General features: G+C 40.5%; 1 protein-coding gene across 1 annotated transcript; it reads right to left on the reverse strand.

Annotated features, from left to right (window-relative positions):
• Window positions 1-186: 186 nt before the first annotated feature.
• Window positions 187-27,758, reverse strand: pdhx (pyruvate dehydrogenase complex component X). Its single transcript, XM_079223639.1, has 11 exons — window positions 27,622-27,758; window positions 24,659-24,742; window positions 22,137-22,237; window positions 16,463-16,653; window positions 14,756-14,854; window positions 9,531-9,687; window positions 9,167-9,314; window positions 6,627-6,685; window positions 5,064-5,222; window positions 1,934-1,998; window positions 187-1,029 (listed from the first exon to the last, which is right to left on the reverse strand). The coding sequence occupies exons 2-11, from the start codon at window positions 24,717-24,719 to the stop codon at window positions 774-776; spliced, it is 1,296 nt and encodes a 431-aa protein (XP_079079765.1). The 5' UTR covers window positions 24,720-24,742; window positions 27,622-27,758; the 3' UTR covers window positions 187-773.

The following is a 27,758-nucleotide window of genomic DNA, read 5'->3' on the forward strand; positions in this document are numbered from 1 at the left end:
AGCAAATCATCCTAATTGGCTTCTATGAAATAATTGTGTAATCTCTTTAGATTCTAATTAAATAGTTACACACACACACACACACACACACACACACACACACACACACACACACACACACACACACACACACACACACACGAAGGTGGGGAGAAACATGTTAAATGAGGCTCACTGACATTTCAAGGTTGTAAAATGTGTTTTATTTAAGGAAACCAAAAACCTTATTGTTTAGTATACACATGGATTTAGGAAATTTGTTTTTAGGGATGTCACAGGATCTGTTGAAATAAGTTATTAAGTGATAAATACCTTTTTTTTTTTACAGTAACACTTGGACATATTAATAGTGACACAGACTAGATGCACTGGGACTGAAAAATAGAACTTAAAGTGGAATAATCACTTCACATATATACAATTTTCCGGTGTGATAGAACAACCACCGCTTTTACATTATGTGGGATGCACCCCGCTATCCAACTTCTGTTTATATTTGGCACCACTGCTACATCCTCTTCCTCTCTAGCAGAAGCCCAGTTTAACCGCTCCATCGCAAAGCCTGGTGATTATCCGTCAGAAGCAAGCCACAAAATCAAGTTTTTACTATGCACACAACTACTTTTGTAAGCCTTAATCGAAGCATTAACAGGAAACAACTTTTTAATAGCTCTCTGCTTGTGAAAGCACAAGACAGGCTTTGTCATGCAGGTGTTTCTTGCTTTGTCGCTTTCTTCCTTCAAGTCCCTTTCATACAGATATCTCTTTGTATTTCAGGCAAGGGCCATGCGTTGCGGTTTTTCTAGGTTGCTGCGGAATTTATCTAGAAACCGTGAGGCTAATTCGTCATCCACCAGCCGTCCGTCACTGGACAGCGTAACTGTCATGAGCTGCTGGGTGTACAGGGTCTGATCATCCTCGCGCAGTCGCAGCTCGGACCTGGAGGTCCCGACAGCCAGGATACAAGCCTGAGGAGGGTTGATCACGGCGCTGAAGCCACTGATACCGAACATCCCCAGGTTAGATATACTGCAGATGAAAGAAAAGGAGAACGGATGGAGGAAGGGACGGGACGAAAGAAGAGACAGAACACATATTACATCGTTAGTCAAGCTCAGCACGAGAGGAAATGCATAAAAAATCAACTAAGCCGCCATAACGGTCGCTCTAAAACCAGCTTCTTGATGCAAAAAAAGAACATTATCTTTTAGAGTGAATAGGGTGAATTTACACAATTGTGTTAAGTTAATATAATTGGCTTTTAAGATCTTATTTTACAACACAGAACACTGATCAGTTCAGATTATTACAGCAGCACCGGCCTCCAAGTGAGTATCGTGAGCAAGACTGACCCGAGGGCAGTTTGCCGTTTGCATTAATGAGAATTGTAGCTCATGGAGATGGAAGAACGGATAGAGGAAAGACCTACACATATATCCCCAGGAGAACAAAGAGGGCTGCATCTCCATAGGAATTCATCGCTCCTGCCTGACACAGAAACCCCATATATGTCTAAATGACACCATTAAGTCTAATGAGTTGAAAAGCCTCCCATTCAATTCTCTGCAATTGATGGTACAGTAACTGATGGTACTTGTCGCCCAAGACCTCATTCAGTTCAGGCCGCATGAAATGTAGAATATGCATAATATATTGACTATCTGTGAAACTGGATCTAAGTCATAATAGGGGAAATTTATGAAGGCTATCTTAACGCTGAGCTCCAAAGGAAATTGTGAGATAGAATTAAGTATTAGAGATAAAAGGGCCTCCGCTCCCACATATAAAAAGTCTGCTTATTGAATTGAGAAAAATGTACGGAGTTATACAACAAATTGAAGTGGAAAGAAGTGAAAATAACATTAAGTTGTATAATGTTATGACTTTTCATATGCCTCTTCTTTAACCAAGAGATCATGTGTGTCTTGTTTACCTGAATGAGCCTCCCTGGTACTCCTCTGGTAGAAGTTTCCCATCTCGAGCCTTCTGTGCCAGTGCCTATTGAAACATGACACACCACTTAAACATTTCGGCTTGGTTTCAGAGAAGAACAGATATGCAAGATACAAACGGTCACTGTGACATACAAAAAAACAAAGCTGGAAGCCGAGGAACACAAACACTTTGCTGCATCCGGGTTCTGTGAAGTCAGAGCGTGAATGAGCAACGTATCCTCATCTTAACAGATCAGTGGGCCTGCCCCTATGTTGAGGCAACAAACATACTTGTGTCATACTTATGTTGGGGAAAAATAACAACCGAAATGGCGTTAGTTACGTGACAAATAAGTCAACATTGATTTCTGAGTTTCTAACGGGACATAAAAAAGCGTTCTTCTTGGGTGCAGGTCTGGTGTTTTTAGACCAACCCGTCAACCCCGACCTCCTCCCTACGGGCACTTAGACGCTCTTTTTACTACGTCGTCTGTCCTGGCTCACGATTATGTGGATTACATACAAATGTGTGTTGTGGGTTATGTGGGTTATAGTGAATGAATTATAGTGCATTACTTTTTGAAAAAGAGGGACAAAGCCCAGCGTATCCGTCAATGAAGAACAAACTATGTTGTAGGAACTGGTGTAGGAATGTGTGCATGCATGTGATCCACCGGCTAGACTAACTGTGAGAAGCAGTCCTGTGATTCTCTAAACATATGTGTTGTACCACCGATTTAAAATACAGGCCACCTTCTACTAAATGCCTCGCAGAAATAACAAGGCTACTGTTAAAAAGCTATCGTTGAACTTATTTTTCCAACCCTCTGTTGAGACTGCTGGATGGCCACCATGTATTTATTCAACGTGAACTTTATTCAAATGGAATGTACTTAAAGGTTAATGCGGGGACACAGCCAATACAGAGTTGAGAATGACTCACAGGACTGTCAGACACAGTGAGACACGGTTGTCACATTTGCGATAAGAGCTCTTAGTGCAAAAACAGGCTGATGTTCCACTCCATCACATCAATAGCCAGCAGCGACGTCGCTGTGCCTCATTCAAACCACATGTTGATTTTAATTTGAGAGCAATAAGGACTGGCAAATGGAGAATTAACTAAAGGCAGCAGCATAACTAAACTGAATAGCAGTGGGTGGCAGAGCTCATTTTGATGGCTTAAGTGGACTAAAATGTCCGCCATGTTGCTGCCCATGCTTTATAGCAGCTGTTGGCCGACGCTACGTCCTCCTGCAGTGATTTGATCGCTAACAACCGTTACATTATTTGACTTGGAGTCATCAAACTTGTTTAATAAAGACAACAACATACGTAAACAAAAATTAAGCAGACTCCTCTGGGCCTCATCACTGGAACAAACTAATGTCACTGCTCCTTCAAATAAATGCATGGCAGACAGAGATGAAAACCAGAATAAGTTATTAATCCAAGCTTCGAATTTACACCTGCATTTTAGCATCTCAAAGACAATTGGACAACTTGATTAAAAACCTGAAGCAAGCCAGATACTGTTCTGGAATAAAACATTTCACCTCGACTCACTAGAAACAAAACGTATAAATAAAGTTTTAAGCAACATATTTTCAAACAATACACGTAATAATTTATTTATATAATAATAATTTGTCACTGGACTGTTGGAAAACAACAAAATTATAAACAGTAACAGACAATGTATGTATTTGGTAATATGAAACATATATTAGAATAAACAATGTCAGTTAAAGAACTGCAATAATGGCTCTATAATATTATACATTACAAAATAAATCTAACACCATCCAAATGGAAAATACAGGACACTTAAAATCAAAATATCTATACAACTGGATAGTACAACTATCATCTAACTAGCTACACTGAAAACAACACGTCAATACTGAAAAGATATTAGATACTAAAAACAGAAAAATAATGCACTCAAAAAGCATTAATGGAAAACAAATGTGCAAATTCTAAATTAGTGTTGAACTGTAATGAACTGTAATGAAATACTTCATTCCCATCAGCACAATACTCACAGCCAGTTGTGTTAGCACTGACAGTCATGCCATCAGTGTGCGATGGTGTTTGTCCAGACCACACCCCTTGTGATGAAGCAATCACGTCTATTGCATGATCAGTTTTGTATGGATTTACAACGTTGCAGAAAAGGCATAAATGCTGCAATCTGATTATAAGTATGTCTAAAACATAATTACACACGCACTCACTCATCCCTCACCTCTCACTAACACTCAGACATACTGCTTGTATTCCCTTAAAGCTCCCACACGAATCCCACCTGACAAACTACAGACACTGTCATATACTGATTCTACTTCTGCAACTACTATTAATGTGCCAAAGAGAGAAGCAGTCTTCAAGTTTGACAACACTGTTTTATGAAAACAACAAACTTCCATGTTTTGTTGCCAACAGCTGTTGAATCAGACCTAAATAAGGGCCCAGAACATTTTACACCTGGTTACTGCTGGCGAGAGATATCATGTTTAATACCCTCATCTTGAGAAATTCATCTAGTTGATCTGTGTCTTTAATGAGGACGAGAGTGAGACGATTCAAGGAGTGCGCGTCTGAACATGAATATCAGATTTTGAGAGCACATTTATGTGTTTGTGAATAAATGCCTGTCCCCAGCTGCTGACTGTGAGCAGCAGGAAGAGCTGACCATTGTTGCTTTGTTCTCCATCTGTGGCCAGTGACAGCTGAGACAACCCCAAAATCTAACTATCCCAAATCTAATCAGTTATCTACAGATGATCTTTGCCAGCTGATCTGAGATTTGAACTCAACATGATCTGATGGATATTAAAAAAATAACCGTATGCAATAAAGTTCGAGCCAGAAGACGAGCACAACTCTACAGACGCCTCCAGAGTTTGTTTTCCTATACAATTGGGCTGCAGTCAAGTCTCAACTCCCTTATCTATTTCCACGAACAAATCAATAGCAAAACTCCATGTGTTAATATACATTATAATCTACTGGCAGCAAAGGAAGTATGGGAAAAAATACTCTTGCAAGAGGGCTTTGAGAGGTAACTCTCACACCAAAGTACCTCACAACATAAGGTAACATAATGGTATATAATGTATTCGTTACCTTAGCATTAGCCGAGATCTCCTGGACTCCTTTGTCTGCAGCATCCTTGATGATGGGGGTAATGAGGCCTTTGTCAGTTGCCACTGCGATTGAAATGTGGACTGAATCAAGTGCACGGGGTTCGTCGCCAGACCAGGTCACGTTCACTTCTGGCATCTCCTAGGATGGAAAGACAGAGTCAGCACAGGTTTTGACGGATAACAACAGTGAACAATAAATAGACTAGAGCTAAAATGACTTCCTGCTTTGGTTACACTGTGCTCTTATACAGTTTATGCATGTTATTTCTTTACTGTTTTTATTTGCATTACAGTTTTTTTACATTACAGTTTTTTTATTTTTACTATGTCTCTTGTGTGCACCCGTTACTGCTGTAATCCTGAACATTTCCCCACTGCGAGACTAATAAAAGAATATCTAATCTAATCTACTCATGTCGGGAAACATATAAAAGTCTGATGCAATAATAAATATGTAATTTTCTAAAATATGACTGGTAGCATACATGTGGGTAAATAATTATGGCAGTAAAAAAAACTAAACACTATACTACAGTAAATCTAAGAACAATTTGGTGGTGAATGTATAAAATTGCCATCAGATCTGATTAAAATGAATATGTCTGAATAATCTTGATCTTGATTAATCTGCTGTGGTGGAGCCTCAATAACAACATGTTTATGTTGAAGACTTTTATCTGCTTACAAAAACCCACATCCCAGTGCAGATCGGTTTATTAAAAAGTAAAAAAATTAGCCTCAGATGCCACTTCCTGATGTACTAAGGCCAAATCTGGGGGGGAAAGTACAGTTGCTTCCGGCAACTGATGTTCCACTGTTATGCAAGTGAGTCCCATGTCTCAGTTCAGTGCCGAGACCAATCCAAAGAGGTATTTTCTGGGACATGAGGGACACCCAGACTATGAGACAGCCATGTGGTGCTTTAGCATTTTATACTAACATTACCTAGAACATTTACACAATTGTGTTCCACAGTCCTCACATTTCCTGTGACACATGCAGCAAACAGGCACATTTCTCAGCTGCTGCTTATTAGAGCAATATTGTATACATATCTTCCTACAGTGTGCCAAATTAAATGCTTTTTTTTTTTTTTTTTTTCATCAAAATGAACAGTCGTTGAGTAAACATTTAGTCTCGTTTTATAGGCGTGGCTACCAGTTAATTCACCATCTGAATAAGCTAGCAACGAGCACAACAGAGGGAAGCTGCAGAAAAAATATAAATGGAGGGATCAAATGATACAACCTAGGAAATCAATTGAAGCATGAACTTCAGATCATTGTGTGTGTGGCCAGGCTGTGTTAAGCACCAAAAGACCAGATACTTGTGGGCATAATAATAATAATAATAATAATAATAATAATAATACTTTTAATTTATATAGCGCTTTTCCAAATGCTCAAAGACGCTTGACAGAGACAAACAGAACAAAAACAAGACAAACAATCCAATATAAAATATAAGGTGAATAACCTTGTGTGCTGTAAATATACACATCGACAGGAAACTAAGTAAAGATAAACAGGGGAACAATACTTACTTTAAGTGTAACAGCAGCTGCTTTGATAATGAAATCATTAACTGATACTTTGATCTGTTCTGAAAAGACAAAGAAGAAACAGTTTGAGAGCCTGATTCAAGCAACAAATGAACATAACGTCACATATTTTTTACAGGACCTGTGAAGTGGACACTGTTTTCTTGCAAATAACTGTTACTACACTCTCCTATAGCTTGACCTGATCAGAAACAATCCCTCTAGACCAGTGGCTCTTAAATGTGGGCAAGTGTACCCTGGGGGTACGTGAAGGCACTCCAGCGTGTACGTGGTATTTGCATCCAATCAAAAATCCTTTAAAAATAGTTATTTAATAAGTATAAGGGTAAGTTCATGAACTGAATTTGATATATTCTATATTAAATCAGACACTGATGGCACAGCGCTGTGTATTACATATTTTGTTCAACTAAAAATGCCTTGGTTAGGGGGTACTCCGCTGAAAAATGTGAAAAAAGGTTGAGAACCACCGATCTATACGACTCAGCCACAGGCATTTGCTCTGCTCCCCTCTCCGTGTGGGACACCAGAGGGCCAGGCGGGCTCGGCCTGGCATCACTGCCAATTTGTACTCGTGTCCATTAGTGCAGTAGCAGACGGTTATGAATGCTGTGAGCGGGATGATTAACGAGCAAACCGTGAAATCGCTCTGCTCCTGAACAATGAGAGTCGGCAAAAACAACCGCGGAGAGAATCCCTGAGTACACACACAACCTAGCTAATAGCTCTGGAATGGCCGACCCGTTTCCTCCACCACAGAGACAGGGCCCAGAGAGATTTACTGGTTGTTTGACAGCGAAGCAAAGTTAAGCTAAATAAAGCCAATTACGTGATAGTGTGTTGAACTAAATGTTTAAAAATAGGAAATTGACGGACAACTCTTGCTTCATCAAAAAAAAATGTCCCTAAGTGAGCATAGATTACATTTTAGGAGTCTGTGAAAAGCAGCTGTTAAGGATAATTTTTTTCTTAAATGAATGCTGAAGAGTGACTGTTGAGAGCAATAAACAATGCTCCCTTTCCCTGGTTGTGGTGTACAGCTCACTTCACCTTCAACACACACACATCCTGATGGCGGTTGCACAATACGCTGCGGTTAGCTCAGTGATGGTTGCTAGGGAAGTCTTTGAGTCTGAGAAAGTAGCTTTCCAAAACACGGCGAAGACACTGCTAGTATTTCATTTACTCTCCAAATACTCAAGCGCTCAACCTATCCATACACTACCTACCTCGCTGATACTGTATGGATGGACCAAACTTTTTTCCACCACCTGACATTTCACACATATCTCACAGCGTCCATTCTGACCACCTCTAAACCTTTTGTTGATATAATTTGCTTCATTTAAACAATAAACTGGACTGATCACACTCATGCACTATATAAAAAAGGGACAGAGCAGAACTCTTTCTGCTGAGGAGACTGAGGTCTTAAAGAGTGCAGGGAGCACACCTGAAGACCTTCCTTGACTCTCAGCCATCTTTTATGGAGTGGTCTTCTGAAGCAGCAGTATCAAGACAGCTGACAGGAAGACACTGGACAAGCTGGTAAGGAAGGCCCGCAGCGTGCTGAGGTGTCCACTGGATGCGGTGGAGGTGGTGGGAGACAGGAGGATGATGGCTAAGCTCTCATCCTTGATGAACAACACCTCCCATCCCAGGCAGGACACCCTGACAGCTCTGCATAGCTCCTTCACACACAGGCTGTTTCATCCCCAGTGTGTGAAGGAGAAGCAAGTCCTTCCTTCCTGCTGCTGTCAGGCTGCACAACCAGCTGAGCTCACAGTAGACTACAAACACACTTCAATCACTTTGGTCACTTTAATCACTTCAACTGGTGCAATATAGATACATTTTTATATATATATATATATATATATATATATATATATATATATATATATATATATATAAAAAAATAATATTATTTACTGTTTTTATTACCGTTTATTTATATTACTTGTTATTTTTTATTTGACTATGTGTCTGTGTGCACTTTACCCGTCTGCTGCTGTAATCCTGCAATTTCCCCACTGCGTGATTAATCAAATAAATATCTTATCTTCATGAATTGGTGTGAAACATTTCAAGCTAGCAGAGGCAACCAACTAACTGTGGGTGTCTTATCAGCCTATGCTGTGTGAAGAAAGCAGATCTGATCAATGTCAAATATGGATGTTTTAAAGATTCAGCCATTTATGCCCTCTTCATAACCCATACAATATGTGAACTCACCCTCCCACACTATGACAGGTTATTCTTGGGGTGGGGTGGGTTGGGGGGGTTATTCGTATGAACCAGAGGTACATGATCCACCTGAGACGACATGCACCAGGCATTCTTTCAATGCATAAGACTGTTCTCTTTGTCAAGTCATGCGAAAACCTGGAAATCCACATCTTCATAGAAATGTTTCCTTCCAAATACATGTCAGAGATGTACTGCAGGGCATGACACTAACATGTACAAGTATAGAACATTGCTAACGTGTACGAACCCCCCTCATAGTTGTGTGATTTTACCTTTGGCCAAGTCTTTGCGGAGGTGCATGACGGCAGCCATGTCACAGTCAACTGAGGCATACGCATGGGGGATGGTGGTCTTCGATTGCGTCAGTCTTTGAGCAATCACACGGCGAACATTTGAGGCTGGGATCTCTGTGAAAGTGCCCTAAAGAAGACAAGTGGAGGGAGGGTAAATGAACAGGGTGATAAGGGCATTTTGAGAGAGACAACAGGGAATGGGGACAAGAGTGACTGTTAGACATATCTCAGCTGCCATCAATTACTCAAATGGATGGATGGATGGGGTTGACAAGGTAGAGATGCCATTGATAAGCTTGTTACAATGATGTAATGACTTGTTAGGGGTGGGCAGGGTGCTCACCGGTGCTCCTGGTTTCCCTGGTACAGAGAGAGGAGGTATGTTGGGTCTGCTGCCTGGGGACGGAGGGGTAGCTGCAGGGGTTGGGGCAGAACTCAGGGCAGCCATGGCTGGGGTTGCTTTGGGGACAGGATGTGTCTTCAATAGATTCAATGCATCTCTGTTCAAGTAAAAAAAGAAAATGCACATATGCAGGCGTCACTTTACACCGTAATTTGAAAATTGTTATACAATCATTTTGTTTTGTTGACTGATTCTCACCCAGTATGCCCCTGTTAAACAGATGAGCTATATTATGCTATTTCAAAACTTTGGCAAACTTTTCCTGGTCATGTTTTCTTAATTTCTGCAATTTATTAATAATGGCTTATTACATTTCTACTGTGAAACACTAAATCAAACAAATGTACTGCTGAATTCAAAGTAGTGTCATTTTCTTTTACTTTGACCTTTTTAAATTAAATTACAATTGTATGAAAAAAAAAAAACTGGTATAGTTACAAAATAAAACAATTATATATAATTAACCCACATGCTCCCATTTACCAAGCTCATAAGTATCACGCTAGTTTTATCTGGTTTGTATTTGTGTCAGGCTTTTAGAGAGAGAGGCAACTTTCGGTTATCCTCCTGTGGTTGGGCGTCATGAGAATAATTTGCGAGTCACAAACAAACCCCATCAGGATAAGGCGAGGCAGGGTCGGGTGTCAGGTGTAGCAAGGGACACGGTTATTCAAAACGTTGGCTTTATTATTCTTCTCACTGCCATGATGAGCCATGGATAACACAACTTTTTCCAAAGGACAACAATAAAATAGCACGGACCGATTTATTGGTCCAGATGTCTTATGCTGCATAGTTAAACACATTTTACATCTCAGATGAGGGTGAATTCCCCACTTACAGATCATCCCAAAGCCATCTCAAATGATTCCTTCTACCTTAAGCTTTGAAAAAAGAACATTTTAATTTAAATCAATGATATCACATTGGCCAGTTAAGATATATTAGTGCACATTTTACTCTTCAACCGCATCATTTCCAGATACAGCATATTTATAATATGTCCAGTCACAGCGGTTTGATAAATGTAGTAGAGGAAGTGACAATTCGATTTGGGTCAGGATCCTGCAGACCACTACACTGAATATTGATAGGCAGGGAAAAGGGAAAAAAATAAAAATAAAAGGAGGGATTCAAAATGTACTGAAAGATCTGCCCTGGATTTTTTTTCACCCGTTCATTTTGTTCTTAGCAGCAAAAGAGGTGGGAGGGGGAAGTATCAGGTGTGCAAGCTTGAAGCTCTCTGGTTCCAGTTCAGTGCACTGGGGTCCACCTACCCACACACATCCAGCCTTTTGTCTGGACCAGCTGCCTCTGACCTCAACATGTAGCCGGGAACAGTCTGGGCCCCACAGCTTTGCCCCTCTCTGAGCTCTATCTTTTTATTTACTCCAGCACACTAACTCCTCCCTCTGTCTCTCCCCCTCTCTCACTGATAAGAGTATTTGTTTGTGGAGGGACTGAGGCAACTTGGAAATCCCCCAGCTAACCTGCGAAAACCACATTGACTATATTAATGATTACTGCCCACCACATAGGAAACAGAAAGTGAAGCATAGAGGTTATATGTGACTTGAACTTTTAAGGCTTTCTAAAAAGAGGACAGAGCAAGCAAATTAACAACAAAATATCTGTGACAAGTTTGTCCAACATTACAAGTAATAAAAAGGGAGCAAAATGTTAATATGCAATGTATATGACACCATATTCTTGAGTGAGAAGAAGTCAAGTCACTAGCAGCCTGTAGTGGACACTGGACTAGTACGCTATAGATACCGTCGGTGTAGCTGGTTGGCATGCACTTTTCACACCCCTACTGACAGCCAAAGCAAAAGAGCCTCTGAAAGACTGGGAGAGTGCGAGTAGAATATTAAAAAGGCAACGAGGCAGCACACACACACAAAAGCACCAAATGCACACACATGAATAAACTTTGTCTTCTACTGCCACCTAGGACAGGCTACAATGGGGGGAAAAGAGTGGTGTCGTCATGGGAGCTGCTCCACTGGATTGGTGTGTGGTCTGCCTTTTTTCAGTCACGTTAAAAAATTATATAACATATGAACAATCTTAAATAAAAATTTGGGAAATTTAAAACAACCTATTATGGCTGAAATAGAGTGTAAAGAGGACTACGCTGTATTGTTTAATAACATTAAGAGAAGATTTAGACTTTTGTAAAAGCACTCGAGGAACATCAACCATACACAGTAAGTACATCTACAACACATTTGCATAGCAAAAAGGAGAAAAAATGAAAATGAGTCCAAATCAACGCTTTAACAGGAAGGAAGTTAGCCGTTAGTTCTGCAGTTAAGTGTTGCAGCAAGAATTGCTTTTGAAACAATGCAAGACAATTTAGCAACACAATATGACAAATATGGCTGGCTCTACAAAGCAGTACCTCCTTTCTAACGGTCCTTTCTTTTAAACAGCAAGATGCATAAGATACTACTGTTACATTGTGTTTTACTTGTAAAGTACTGTATGAAGGTTTTTTGGTGTATTCTGATTATGGACTGCTAAAGTGCAGCTCTGGTGCTGTACAGGCCAGAGTGAGCGATCAAGAAATCCTCACTTTGTTAATAAATACCTCTCTGTTGGTCAAGGTCGAACAAAACTGCTCTTTTGATATGCCATTGATATTCAACCTGCTTTTAGAGTGTTGCTATTCAAATAATTACATTTTTATGCAGTAGGAAGCGCAGAGTAAAAAATGTATTTAAATAACAAGTTATTTAATCTTGTTGCAAAGAAAGACATAATTTTGATATTACTGAATATTTACATTTATGCTAGACTTGGATATTTCCAACTAAAAGGCTCATCCAAAACAGCTGCGGCTTATAGTTAATGGGCTTCTTTGCTTTAACTAATGTAATACGTGAAATTTTTTTTTTTAAAACATACCTATGCATTTTGCCTGCATTTATTTATACAGGGTACAGTCATACAGTATCATGATGCGGAGGTACAAATCATGGAAACCTTTACCCATCACTGTGCTTGCCTTGCCTTTTGGATAGCATCTCTATTTATGACAATGATGAAAGATAAAAGGGAGAAAAAGGTGGTCATAGAAATGTGTTTCTCTGAACCCCAATCTGTATTTAAACCTTGCTGTGGATTATGTAACATGCAATGATCTCATCCCTGGGTTGCGTGACCTATTGCTATTCATGCCCACTATAGAGGGGCCTCACCAGAGCAGAGGGTGGAATGGGAGGGGCACCGTTCCCTGGTTTCAGTTTTATCTGATCTGCCAAAGGACAAAGGAAGGGAAGTGGGGTCTTTTCACCCCTCTCTTGAAGGAGCTAAGCCTATGTGAAACTATTCTCACCGAGGAGATTTGATTTCCAACAAGAACAGAACTGTTCTGTCTCACGACGAAGAAGTCTATCGGTTCAGCTATTCTGGGACATCACATTGAACATATCTAAATATCCAAAAGACATTGTGTAAAAGTGAACGGCTTAATCACACCAATACAGAAATAGTTGGAATCAGTTGGCTACTGAACATGTCCCAAATATTTGTCCCATATACATTTTTAAACTATGCTCAATAGACCACTTCCTAAAAACATCCTTTCATGCAAACCCTGTATGGCCATTGGCCAAGGTCTTGCTTGATCATAGTTGTTATGAAGACAAACTGGCCAACACATTTCCAATCTAATCGCATTTTTGAGCAAGCAGCCATCTGAGAGAATAACACAGCTCACTCTGATTTCTGCAGAGCTTTGGGAAAAACATCACGCCAGATCACAGATTACTGATAATTCATAATTGTCTGTGCTCCTATGTCTGGATGTTCGTGAAAATGTTAAAGGATGTTTTATTTTTGTAATTATATTGGATACCCTACATATTACTAATGTATTAGCGGGTTTTCCCAACTGATAAACATTTGCATTTGTCAGTTTCCATTCCTGAAGTAATGTTTTCAACACCCTCTAATGCACTTTCCAAAAGGAAAAGCCACAGGAAATAATACACTTTTCATTTCCAAACTAGGTAATGCCTTAAAAGTTAAGCTATGCATACTTATTTTAGTCTGTGGCTTGGCCTGCAAAACTATTTCAAACAGCACATCATTAAATGCAGAAAGGTCTCCGACACACAGTTTTTTGTTCAACCTCTCGGCCGGCAGAGTCTCTCAACTATCTTCCTTTCGGAGCTTATTAGACCACCTCGGTTTCAGGAAGTGATTTGGCGAACCGATCATGCAAATCTTGAGTTCAACAAATGGTTTAAGGAGAGGCAACGGAGCCAGCATGCCAAATCAAATTATTTGGTGATAATTAAAACTGCATTACTAATTAAACAATGTAAACTTCAAAACGTAGAAATCATGTTGACGTGCAGAACATGCCCGTGTTCATTAACATGGACAATTAATTACAGCTTAATGCCAAAAGAACAGGCAGTGTTCCCTTCTTACTATTAAAGAAGAAAATACATTCAAAATTTGCTTGAATAAGGGCATATATGACGGTCTCTCAGTGGTAAAGACACTTAAAACTGGGATTTATAAAATGGGTGTTTATAAAAATATTTACAAAAATGTATGCATGAGGGGAAAATACTTCACTGTGTTTGTTTCCTGAAGCTTCACGTCCCTTTTACTGTCGAAGACACGCACCTCACAAAACATATGGTCTGCGTTTCTATGGTCACCAGTAGGTCCTGGAGACTGCGTTGCTATGGCGACCAGAGTTGCTAAATGAGATTCCCCAGCAGGGTGTTAGGTGGGTAACGAGAGTATTCAATCAGGTCCCTATTGACAGCAGGTAACCATTAGAGCTGTGTGTGTGTGTGTGTGTGTGTGTGTGTGTGTGTGTGTGTGTGTGTGTGTGTGTTCACAGCTTTCTGGAGTGTGACTTTGCCACATAACAGGATTAAAGTACCTAAAATCTTAACCTCCTTAGTCTCATCTCTTTTTCACTTATCTCGTCTCTCCCACATTGTCATTCCCACTGCCTACACTGTTGCTGTGACCTCTCTTGCTCTCTTTTCCTCAGAGATACTTGGTTGTGATGTTGGCCACAAGGGGACCCTCCCAATCTGTGCCCTCAGACCGATTACAACGCTAAACGATCACCGACTGCTGACAAATCACTCCCTGTGCAAACAAATAAAGCAAACCTATTCATCCATACTCACTCCTTGGTGATCAGTCCTCTTGGTCCTGTGGGTGTGGCCAACTTTGGGTCGATGCCATGGGAGTCCAGGATATGTCTTGCTGCTGGACTCAGACGTAACCTGGAAGAGGAAAAGAGTGTATTTACATTATAGTTTTGAATGTTTTACTTTTAAAAGGACGAAAATAATTTCAGATGTTTTTTGTTTTTTTTATTACAGAACATTTTAAAATCCTATATTTATATCTTAAATTGTAAAAAAAAAAGAAGCTTTAGGACATCTCTGACCGAGTGCTCACAAAACATTTTAAAAAGGACCTATTACTTAGCTCAGATACCATCTAGTTGACCTGACTGCCTCACAGAGCCAATTCCTGTGTCTATTGCCTGGTAATCAGGCTTATGCACAACACATCCACCGCTCACATCTTTTACCCGTCAAGCGGATACAGCAAGGTGCACATCTGAAAATGTGGACGGGCTCAGCGTGAAATGTTTGCATGAAGGGCCTGTTTGTTCTCTGGCAGCTCTTTTGCATTCCACAAGAGTATTCATTGTCCACAAGGGTACGTAGGTAGGCTCTCACACACTTTGGAATGTGAACAGAGGACTGATAATATAAATCGTTATATTCTGTAGAGATTTCATCATTCTTCTGTCTATTAGAGTTCAGGTTGTGCAAGGTCAGTTTAACAGATACTGTCTGTGAGAAGTTTCTGTGAGAAATGTTCCTCAAGGTTCCACGCTTTGCACTACAACACCCACACATGTTATCAGTATATTGACATTATGGAAGCAGACTGGTCGTTGCACGTTCCAGTCTTGTGAGAAAAGATGAGAACACGGGATTCTCCTCCTCTTGACAGGATAGAGCGAATCAGATGTTAGGACAAGGCGAGACAAACCTGTGACGAAAACCTGTGTATGAAAGGCCACACTTCCGTTTGTGGGGCAGTTGTTCTTTGCCCAACCTGCGTGTTGGCTGTACCACTGACTGCTTTTGCAACTGCAGCGCCTATTACTTTACTTGTGATCACTTAGTAAATAAATTTAGAGAACGAGAGAAGTTGTGGAACTGAATTCTTCCGGGAGCTACACCAGGCATCCAATAATGAATATGCGATTACAGGACGATCATCCTATTCAGCTTGTTAGATGGAGGTGACTGGGGTAAGACCTTAAATTAGCATGACTCCATGTATCTTTGTCCTTGTTATCTACGTTATTGGCTCTGCGGTCCCATCCACTACTCAGTGACACACAATGAGTGAAATTGTGGTGGTCAACAGGACCACTGTCTATCCATTGATAATATCTACATAACTATAAAGACAAAACATAAATCATCATAATACCTCAGGGTGTTTAGTTCAGCTCATGTCTGTATTCAAACGAGCATTAAATGGTGTTAATGCTAACATTGCACTAGTCACTCACAACAACACAATGACAATGAGCTGACCCATACTGTGGGTACTTTATTAACAACAAGCATTACAAATAAACAAAAATCAAGCTTATTCAGGGATACAATTATACTGCACACAAATCCATTAAAAGAGTGTTAAATTGTAAACATGGCTGCCCAGAAGATGTGAACCAGCATTATGGTCACATTAGGCCAGGGGGTATGTGTACAGAACCTGTATTCACTGTCGAGGTTTTATGAATTGGATTGATATATGTGTGTATGATTTCAGCAGCAAAACAGAAGGACGGCGACACTTACGGTCCTGACATGGCGGGTTTTGGTAGAGGGACTGTAGAGGGAGCAACAGGGGGCGCCACCGGGGCAGCGGCTGCAGCAGGTGGAGTAGCAGCCTCTACAGGAGGGATCTCCACTTGCTTCCAGTCCTGCCCTTCATCCACCATGAGGGCAATTAGAGTGCCCAGGGGCACATTGCGACTTCCCTCCTCCATCTATAAAGAGTGTGAGAGACTTATTCAGAATACAAAACATAAATAGATGATGTGAAAGTGATCCTGAAGTTAATCAGTTCACCAGTGATCATTAAAAAAGAAAACATTTTGACAGCCATTATTAGATGACAAATCCCACTGCCTTCTCCTTCGCATCAATTTCCATTTTTCCATTTTTTCCCTTGTTAACTTGCCAAATCGTACACAACCCAGCTGTGCTGGAATAGCTTCTTGGAGTGGAATGGATGTGTTTTCATACGGTCAACTATTGATTCACTATCTTGTTGCAGAGTAATCCACTGCAAGCCTCATGCTACTCTCCCCAAGCTGTGCTAGGTGTTGTTCCTCAGTCAATAATGATCAGTTTAAATGAAAGGCCAAGCACAAGAGACAGGACAGGGTTGGGCTGCTACACTTCATCTCTTTTCAAAAGGTATCCACTTAGTGAGCTGCCTCTTGAAGGTGTTGCTCGATATCATGAGAGAAGGAAGAAGAAACGGCGGAACAGCCAAAAATGGCAAAATAGGCCCTGCTGTTGTAAATCAAAAACACCACCACTGGTTTGTCAAAATGTAATAACCTGTAAATGTATGACAATTGACCAAATGAAAACAATTAGGTTTAATTTCACAATAAATAGGGGCAAAGTGAAGCGCAATTAGTAAATCCAGTTATCATACTCCACCCTCTCTATCAAAATAAAAAAGAACAGCAGAATATATGAACACCTGCGCTCACTTGTAGAAAGAGCTACACTTTAATGCTTATTCTGGTCTACTTTAGTTCAATGTAAAAGGTTGAGGCAGGACGTTATCACTGCAATGCAAAACACGGTTGTATTTGGGTACTATGATTTAATGTTCAACTTATTAATTTATTAGATAATAAAAATAATTACCATTGAAAGGCATCTGATAATTCTACTTTCTTGCCCCATTGGACTTTGCAGTAAAGTGGAACACTTAGTAGAGATGCTAGAGAAGCAATATACTTCCCACAATAGCCGTGGTATCATGACACAAGCAATCCTGTGATATGTTGTTACGACAGCCATCAGTATATCTGTGTGTAACAGAAGGGGAGAACATCCCGCTAAAGATAAACCAAAACCAGATCTATAATATACTACATTTATTCATTGCACCGTTGAGTGCTGACACAGACACACCAGTGACATCATTTAACAGCAACAAACTAGCAACAGTTCTGCCAGAAAGCAGAACAGTATAGAATAAAGATACATTATCTTGATACCAGTTTATCAACACAATATGGAAAACACAACATAACAAATTACACTGAATATATTTCGACAACCCATCCAAACAGATTTGCACCTATCCAAAAATAAAAAGTGTTCGTAAATTCTGTGAGGAAATAGATTTGCAAATACAGAGTGACTGGCAGCTTAATAGCATGGTGCACAATACACGACCTATCAGCTTGAGAATGTAATGCCGTTTTGCAGCTGACACTATCCTTAGCGCCACCCGCCCAGGGTGGTTGACCCTGAGGGAAATGTTGTCAAATATTTATCCGACCCTACTAGATCAGTCTACATTTAAACAGTCTTATTGGCGTAGCAGGTTGAAGACCATACAGCATTACAGTTGGCTTTACTGACAGAATGTGTAGCAGAGCAATATAAGAAAACGGTTCCCAAGAAGTGCACAAATTGTGACCATCAGGCAAGTGCATTTCTCACAAAAGTGTATAAGCTGCGTTTTAATCACAAGCTGCATCAGTGGTTTCATCTCACACACACACACACACACACACACACACACACACACACACACACACACACACACACACACACACACACACACAGGTGTGGGGCTCAACACTGCCATCAAATGGTTAGAAAACCCACTGGAACCTGTGGGATGGATTATGAAGCAGTGAGTTGCAGAGCTGGTTTCACTTTATGCTCAAAGAGCGTCTCTGGAAAAGCTAGCAGTAAAATCCCATTTACATTGGGAGCATGTCAAATTAGAACAAACATTAACCTTCACAATGTTCAGCATGAAGTTCCTCTAAAACAGTGTTTGGAATCACCGAGCACAAGGCATGACTAAACCAAACACATTGGTGTTTAATATTATGTGAATATTAAGTAGTCAGATTATGATCATAGTTACTTGTTTGTTATTTCTTTGGGCAAACAGTGTTTTTGATATCATTGTTGTATTATCTTTCCTTAGTTATTAGGTATCGCTATGCAGACATTGATTTGCTGTAGTTTGTTTAGATGATTATTAGTCTCGTCTGAATTGCCTGATCAATCACTAGATACGTTTCCCTCATGTCTCTGTTAATAGCGTCAGTTTGTGCTACTCAGTTCTCTTCTGTCCGTGCTTCATGTCCCTGTCCTCACAGCCATCCTTCCTCTCATGCTTAACAAAAGTGGGCCATGTACCATGAAGAACAGTCAGTGTGCTAGAGTCAATCTTTAGCCTTTCCTATGGCAACATTCTCACTGTGAAAAGTCTAACAGATCACAAATAGGGCTCTTAAGGGACCTCTCCAGAGCCCATCAGCTATGCTAATGATATAACAAAGTCAGACTGGACCATTTATGAGGTTTAACCTACTTATCTCAAAACTGTTATTATACAGCCAGCCATACAAGCCCCCTGAGGGTGTAAACAGCTTAGTTACAATAAGCTTGGCCTGGACGAGTATCAACATTCCTTTTCATTTCAATTAAGAGTGTTGGCTGATGTAGCTGTGAAGCTTGTGCAGCAGATCCCATGAAGAGTGATTATTCCAGGTGTGTTGGTGTTACAATGGGCATCGGACCGTGATACAAATCGGACTACAGATCAACCCCTGATTGCATAGTGTTTGAGGAGGTTTACTTGTCAAAAGGAAGATGTATTTAGCCTAAAAAGCTTATAGATAGAAAAAGAGAGGGATAGATCTTGTTCAGGCAGTAAGACATGGTCGGTGTCTGATCAATAGAGCATGACAGATATCGCACACAGAGGATTACAGCGACATCCTTCATTTTAGCAATGCCAGTCTGCTAGGCCAATGTAAAATCTCACAGAAAGAAAAAAAACACAATTCAAGCTGCAACTCATTCCTTCTGAGCATCATGTTTGTTTAGCTTTCTCACAATATAACCACACCTTTCAGGTTTGAACTGTCAAGGAGCTTTTATCAAAAGGTAATTTCCCTTCATCTATTCCATAATTTCTATTTCACTCCACTCTGTTTCCTCAATAATGTGTCACCTTAGTCCCAACCTCTTTCCTCAATGCCCTGCTGGCCGTTCTTGAAGAAAGATATGGACTGTAAACTGAATCAATTTAGCATTTGTGCTGTCTAACAATCTACAGGTTATTTACTTTAGACTTTTCACCCACTTTGCTTCAACCTAAGAATGCTGAATGGTTAGAATGTCATTTATACTAACAATTGATTTAGAGGACACTAGAGCTGCTACTGTTGGTGTTCCAATGTATCCTTCATATGGCAGTGTGTGAAGATAAAGAGAGGTGGGGGAAGAAAATGATGAATGGAAAACTGAGAGGTTAACTCTGCAGAATGTGTTGATATCTTCATCAATCTATCCGTCTATTTATTTACCCATCTGTCCTTTCTGCCATGTAATTCATTATTTAAATCACCAATTCATCCACACTCAACTACCTTCTGATGTGCGTGTCAATACATTGACATACAATTCTAGATCAGTATTCTCATCTAGAGCTCAGTGGCATTCATTTTTATAGACATCTGAACCCAGAAAAGCTATTGGATCTTCAGTATGTATCTGCAACATACGCGTATCATTTTCCAAAGGCGATGATTGATTGTACCCAGGGCAGATTTTCAGATTAAGCCCCTGGGTCAGGGTAGAGCGGCACAGTGAGAGTATGATGAGATAGAGTAATCGGTGTTCTCGATGCTGCTGCTCCTACCCCCAACATCCACATCCCAATACAAGCAGAATATATCCCCTGTTCTCTCACCCCCGAGAGCCATGGTTGGAAATTGGTGGAGGGCCACTGCAGTACTTGACCCCCATAAATAACCCCCGTGGAGCACTGGAAGCTCCACGTCTACGGCAGCATGTCCGGGTATTTGGCCATGGGCAGGGCATTATTGTAGCCTCTAAATTAGAAACCGACTGGGTGCTTGGCGAGCCCCAATTAGACTTTTAAGACATGATACTCTCAGACCCAGACAAAGTGGACGCCACATTGCCCGTGCCATATACGGGTGCACAGATCTCTGAAATATTGCCAAGAGCTCCAGTTTTTATTATTAACTATACTCATAATATTATAGCAAGGGAGAGGGGGATAGCTAGGGGGCTTATCTAATGCAGATCATCTTTCTCTGCCAGCTTCAGCTCAAAAGCCCCTACCCCCAATTCTTGGGTGGTTGCTATGGAAACTACCTCATCCCCACAGCCGCAAAGACAAGGATGGAGTAAGGAGTAAGGGAATGTGGACGAATGGAGGCAAAAGAAAGGAAAAACAGGGATAAACAATCATATATTTTATAATTGATGCTAATCCCTCCTGTAATTCATTGTTTTATTTAGCCATCTTGATCTTGGAAGAAATATTTGTGTGTTGTTCATGAACTGTGTGACCATTTGTGATGTGCAATTGCTGGTGCAGACTGGCTCTGTAATTGTTTTTTGTTCAGGTTTCACAAACAAACAGACACATGCGCTAATTAAACTCTGCTCCACTCAAGCGTCACCAGAATGTGAGTGTGTCCAAAATTGCACGGCGAGGGGAACATGTTGCGTTATTAAGAGTTAAGGCGCTCTCTGTGACATGGAGGAAGTGTTTGTGCTTCTGTGCATGCACAGGAACGAAGATAGCAAAACACCTCACTGCCGTTTAAAGGAGGAAGATTAAAAATCCGCTTAAACGGCGAGGAAATCCTCCCCCTTCTTCTCACTCCCCGTACTGTATGCAGATCTCTCACAGATCAGTCAAACACCAAAAGAAGATAAAACGTCTTCATCTTTCTGTTCAGGGGGACGGACATGTGGTGGAGAACCGATGAAAGAAAATGGATCTCCTCGTCTTTGGCAGTCTATTAAAAATCCCACAGACAACCGGCACAATGGGGGGGGGGGGTTACATATTTGTCACCAAAGACGCCTTGTCAAAGCTTTGCTGTCATGTATAGGAAGAGCAGATTTAACAAGTGTAGCTAATTAGCATTGGCAACGAGGAAACCCTGAAACATTCACACAAATTTACCAAGGAATTATAGTCCATGTGAATATAAACTAATTTAAAAAGCATAGACATAATTACGGCAAACTGCTGACTTCACATAAGTTGACACTCCTGTCAAAAGGCAAACTTTAAAATCCTGGTCCCAATACCTAAATACACAGCGATTTAATATTCCTTCAACCCATCACGTTTATGGATAAGTATACTGGACATGTATTCCTGTATCTAATCATCTCCTCGAGAGGTTTGTGTGCATTTTTGCTCACTTACCAATATCTTTGCCATAATACCATCCTCATTAGACTCCATGGTAACAACAGCCTTGTCCGTCTCAATCTCACAGAGGGCATCACCGGCTGCCACTGCCTCCCCTGAAAAAAAAAAAAGGTAAAGAAACACATCCAAGAACTTCAATATCATACAAAAAACAACAACATTTATTCGGCATTTGAAGCACCCAATTCCCAAAACCAATCCCGTCATAGCTCTTAGTTACAGAGCAAATGACTCATTTTAGCTTGCAAATGCATGAATCATGATCAGCAGCAGAATGTTCAAAACAAGTGCTCTTTTACCGTGGCTTTGTGGATACATTTGTTGCCATAAAAATGAAAAAAATCCATTGATGGGGCAAACAGGTTATGCGAGAAATTATCTGCTCTGGCTTTGCCCTACATATCGAATGAAGGGCCTAAATCAATGTTTCATGGTAAAGAATATGAGATACGGAAACACAGCGTGTCTGAAAGAAGCCAAGATCTTTGCCTATTCTCAGAATTCCTGTAGAGTTCCACTGGTTCACCCCATGAGAGAGTTGGAATACATTACCATCTGCTTAGCAATGAAAGAGGACGGCAATTAGGAGGCATCGGTTCAATCTTTCCATGCTTATATCATTTTTGTCTTACACCTGTTTTGTGAAACAACTCAAATGGGGCTTCCAGTGGAATAATACAGACAAATGGACCGTATTGTCTCCTTGGACAAAAAGGAGAGTAAAAAAAAAATAATCAATCTGTCAATGTTGAAGACGAGGAGTGTTTTGGTTATATTGTAGCCCCCAGAAATGTCTAGCCTTAAGCCGTTGCAGTCAATCTCATGGAGAGAGTACGCGCGGTGTGATTGAATCGTTTTTGTGACATATGTCCATGTGTTAGAAAGAGAGGAGGAGGGAAGGTATAAGAAATGAAGGTTACGGGCTATGCAGATCACACATCTGGTCACATTTCTATCTTTTGGCAGAATAGGATGAGAAAGTTGCATTATGGGCATGGAGCAGATAATAGAAAAAGCAAGGACAGTACTATGAAAAAGGAATCTTGCAAAACTTTGAATTAATGCTCAAACAAAACAAAAATAAAAAGAGGGTTTATAGGCTATGTTTAAGGTAGAAAGAGTGGGAAGGAAAAAGGAGGCGCTGGGCGGGTCAAGGAAAGACTGGGATGGGGATGGGTGAGGGGAAGGTTGAAAGAGGGAGCATTAACGTCCGAGGCCCATGAGAGCAAGCAGTAGTGGAGTTAAAAATGAATTTATCCAAGGCTTTAACACTGTATGACCCCAGGGCTTAGGTGTGATGTGCAACATTAAAGATCAAACAGGCAACCCCAAGCCTTTCACCTCTGCTCTCCCAGAAAGGCAATGGGCATAACAACAACAAATAAAATCAGAATACATGGGTATGCGGGACAGGGCGACATGCATCACCTGCAAGTATCTACAAAAGGAAGATGCTCAAATTGTTTTGATGTTTTGAAGAAAACTCATGATGGGCCACTTTGTGTAAAAACAGCTGCAGATGCTGAAAGGGCTGCAATGTCAATTAATTTGGCAGCTACACAGTCAATTGCCGTTCACTAAAAGGGATTTTTCTTCACCAACAGGCTCAGATTGTCATTATAAATCCGTGACAACATTATTGTTTGTACCCCAAAGAGAAATAAAACGTTTTTCTTTCCCTTTCACTTGATCCGGCTGTTTTTTTTTTTATTGCGTCATGTGACTTGTTGCAAGACAACGGTGGACACGCGAGTGGGCGGTGGAGAGGGGGTTGTGTGGTGTTGTCAGTTTGTAGTGTTGGAGAACACACATATTGACATGGTTTTGACCATGTTGTGAATGTGACACAAGAGCTGTACAATGGGTGTCCTCCACTACAAAAAACACCTCTTTTAGTTTTCTAAAACAGAATCTTGTTTAATCACATGAACAAGATAAGTTATTTTTGTAGGCTTTCTTAAAAAATGGTCGTACATTTTAGGAGTTGGAAAGATCGCTTTCCGGATGTGTTTTTCTTGTTCCTGAGAATATATCTTTCCCTTTCTCATTTACACACACACGTGGACATATCTCACCCCAAGTCACAGAAGCACATGGCAACACAGCAGAGCAGCCAATCACAATTCAGTATGCTGCCTCCTGATAAATGATCGTGTGTCTGAGGCGCCTGGCTGAGTTGCTAAGCAGTGATGAATTGTGACTGCAGTGTTTCCTTGAGCCAATTAGCCACCAAAGGCCCTCAGGTGCTTCCAGTGCTCAGTCCTCTGCCTTACAGCAGTGTGATGTCACTGAGTAAATGATTGGTGCAACAGTTGGTCCATCATTGTGGGAGAAATACACACTGAGCTTTTTCATCTGATGAGCACAGGGTGTTACTGTGAAAATTACATGAATGTAGACTAACCTGTGAAATCTACAAACCTGCTAAATTGTATATTTAGCAGGTTTGTTAGAGAAAGTCAAGCAGAAACATGCAGTAATGAGAGCTGGGAAATAAAGTATTGTGTTTCTTTTACCTTCCTTCTTCAGCCATTTAACGATGCTTCCCTCCTCCATGGTGGGTGAGAGTGCAGGCATTTCCACTTTGACTGGGCTGACACCTACAGGATAGAAAGAGAATAGTACAATTTACCTCATCAGGCAGCAAAACTACAGCGGAAATATTTCCATAAAAATCGTATTCAGAGCTTTCCTTTATCCACGCCTTTCAGCATAAACTAGGCTATGTGTCAAAATAAATCAAGTAGCATGGCTAGAAGTCATAATGTTTGGTTGAGCCCTTTGGGCTTTAAATGTGGGACGACAGGAAGAGCCCGTGCCACTACGGCGGAGGAACATCTTCAGGTCGCTTGTGTAATTGTGATCCTCGCTGACACTGCACACCAGCGGCGGCAGAGACACTCGTACTCTTGCGGGCCTTTGAGCGGTCATGAAAGCCCCCCCACTGTCACCAGCTGCAGTCACTCAGAAGCCAGGGTTCATCTGGCGGCTCACGCACTGTGGTGGACACTGGCTCTCCAGGACGCCAGAGGCATCACTGCTTTACTACAGCTATAGTCCAGTGCTTTACAAGAACAGTCAGGCATATTGCTCAGACATTACACGACTCAAAAAGGAACATCCTTTTGTTCAGTGTCGAACGATATGCTCAGTGAACTGCTCACATAATGCTGGCATTTATGATATATAGAAAGAGAATGTGGTGAAGAGACAACAAGGGACAGAAAGAGCAAACAAAGGAGGCAGAGCGAAGGAAATGATTGTGTAGCTTTTTCATCGGATGTGATCCAAACAGAAGACACAAGACCATGTCCTTGAGATATGATGCTGCTTAAGTACACTTGTGCTTGCTTGGCACAGGTTTCACCGTAAGCGGTAAATAAACGTAATCTTTAAAATTGCCTGAAAAGTGGTCCTCTCAACCCAGAAGTAATGAAAGAACGCAAAATGTAAATCTAAATTAAAAAAAATTACAAATTGAAGCTGGCATTAATGTTAAGTATGTCAGAGGCAATAATTGAGACATGTTTTTTTCTCAAATTATGCCATTTAGTGGCCATGTTGGATTTGCTGCCAATCATGTCAATAAACCATACAAATTTGAACTCCTGTGTGGTCTCTGGTCGTGTTGCATGCTGCTGCCATCTGCTGGATATTTGACGATGTCACAACATCTACGTAAGTGTATAAGAAAGACAAGTATTATCCAATTAATATTTTGTTTGCTTAAATATTTACATTTAATTCTGAATCTGAAATGTAAGAATGCCAGTAACTGTTAAACATATTTATTTGCCTGTTTATTTGATTAATGTGTGTGTATAAAAAAATAAACTGCTTAAAATATTAATATTACGAATAATGAATATCAAACTTCATACTTAGCATCAATTACTCCTCTGTGTGTGTATAATACTTTGTCACAGAAGTGTACAGCTTTACAAGTTACAGACTATTTTCCCAGCAGACATTTGTCATTTCATAGCAAAAAAAGCACAGGTACATATAATAGCATTAATGATGGCTGCATTCCATTCATGTGTGCCAGTTCAACAACCGTGTAACTGTGCTTGCTTGCTGACAGTGTGGAATGGAGCCATCAGTAATGCAATTAGTTACACCAGTGTTTTGCCTGCTATTACATGTCAAACTGTCTGCAGCGAAAATATACTGAAATTATGGGCAGCACATTATCACTCCAAAAGTCATAAATAAATGACACATTTTAGAGAAGAAGAAAAACAAGAAACATTCACATAGCGCTTTGTTGTCAACATCTCCCTGACGTTGTCCTCTAGTTTCTCCCAACAACCAATTATTTCTGACCTGAATTCTTTCACTGTGCCTATTATTGGTGATGAATACTGGCTATATGCCAAGCCAGAAGTTGTTACCGACTGGTCCTCCCCGAAAAGCTGAAGGAATAAACGGCTAAAGAATGTCACATACAACATTATTTCTGGAACACTGATAATTAAGTGCTGAGCCGAAACTGTATTTTTCTTGGAAACATTCGCCTGGATACATTCTTAGTCTAATAACACTCATTTAAGTTAGGAGACAATGATGATAGCTGATTTAAATCAGCAAATCTGCAGAACTGATTTTCCACTTTAAAGCACCACTTTAAATCTTGTGTTTACCAGAAATGTGCTCATTGGTTTCTTGGAAATAAGTCATTCAGCATTAAAAAAAAGACTAAAGACTAAAACCAAAATGACTGATTAGTATATTGATCAACTATGAGGGGGCAGCCCTACACACATCATGTCCAACATGTAAATCACAATAAAAGGAGTAACTGACTTTGTTTTAGCTGCTTTGGATTGATGGTGCTGGTCTTGTACATGTTGGCTTACTGGTATTACTGGGACACTTGAATGGGATGGAACTATGGTTAATGTTGTTAGTAACACTTGTGAATTCCTACAGAGACAACTCAAATTAAAAGTGCCTTTGAGTTTATGTCGTTGCTCAAACATATTCTAAATAAACTGTATCTAACTTTGCAATAAAAGGAACTGGGTCCACTATTGCACGAGAGAGTAACCGCAGGTGGGATTAAACCATCTTGGAGACTGACAGTTGACATACATGAACCCCAAAACTCAAACTCGTCAAAACCTCTATAAAATTCAAGATTGTTTTCGGTCCAGGTTTGCAACATTGTTATGCACATTTACGTGACCAAAATAAGTCCTTATGCATTGCCTGCATTGCATATTTCCTCATAATGTATGGACCCGTATTGATCTCTCGCAATCTGAGGTCAAATAAAACCCTCATTAATCAGGCAGGAATGCGACATGCCTGTCTGCCCATTGAAAACATGTTTTGTTAGTTATAGTGTGAGGAAAAAATAATAACACCGTTACCAACTGAACGTTAATGTTACACGACTAAAGGAGGCAGAAAACGATGACAGCAAATGTCAGCGGCGGCCAGCAGAGAAGATGACAACAGCACAATGTCCACTCACCGAGAATCCACGGGGACCGGAAGAAGTGTCTGACATTCTCCTGACATGGGTGCGTGGCCCGTACACATCTGTCAAAAGTACTAGATAATCTAAGGCCAAATAAAATCCCTTGACGACCCAGACGCAAGGAGGCCGCC

The sequence above is a fragment of the Taurulus bubalis genome (assembly GCF_910589615.1).
Source record: "Taurulus bubalis genome assembly, chromosome: 9".
Lineage (NCBI taxonomy): Eukaryota > Metazoa > Chordata > Actinopteri > Perciformes > Cottidae > Taurulus > Taurulus bubalis.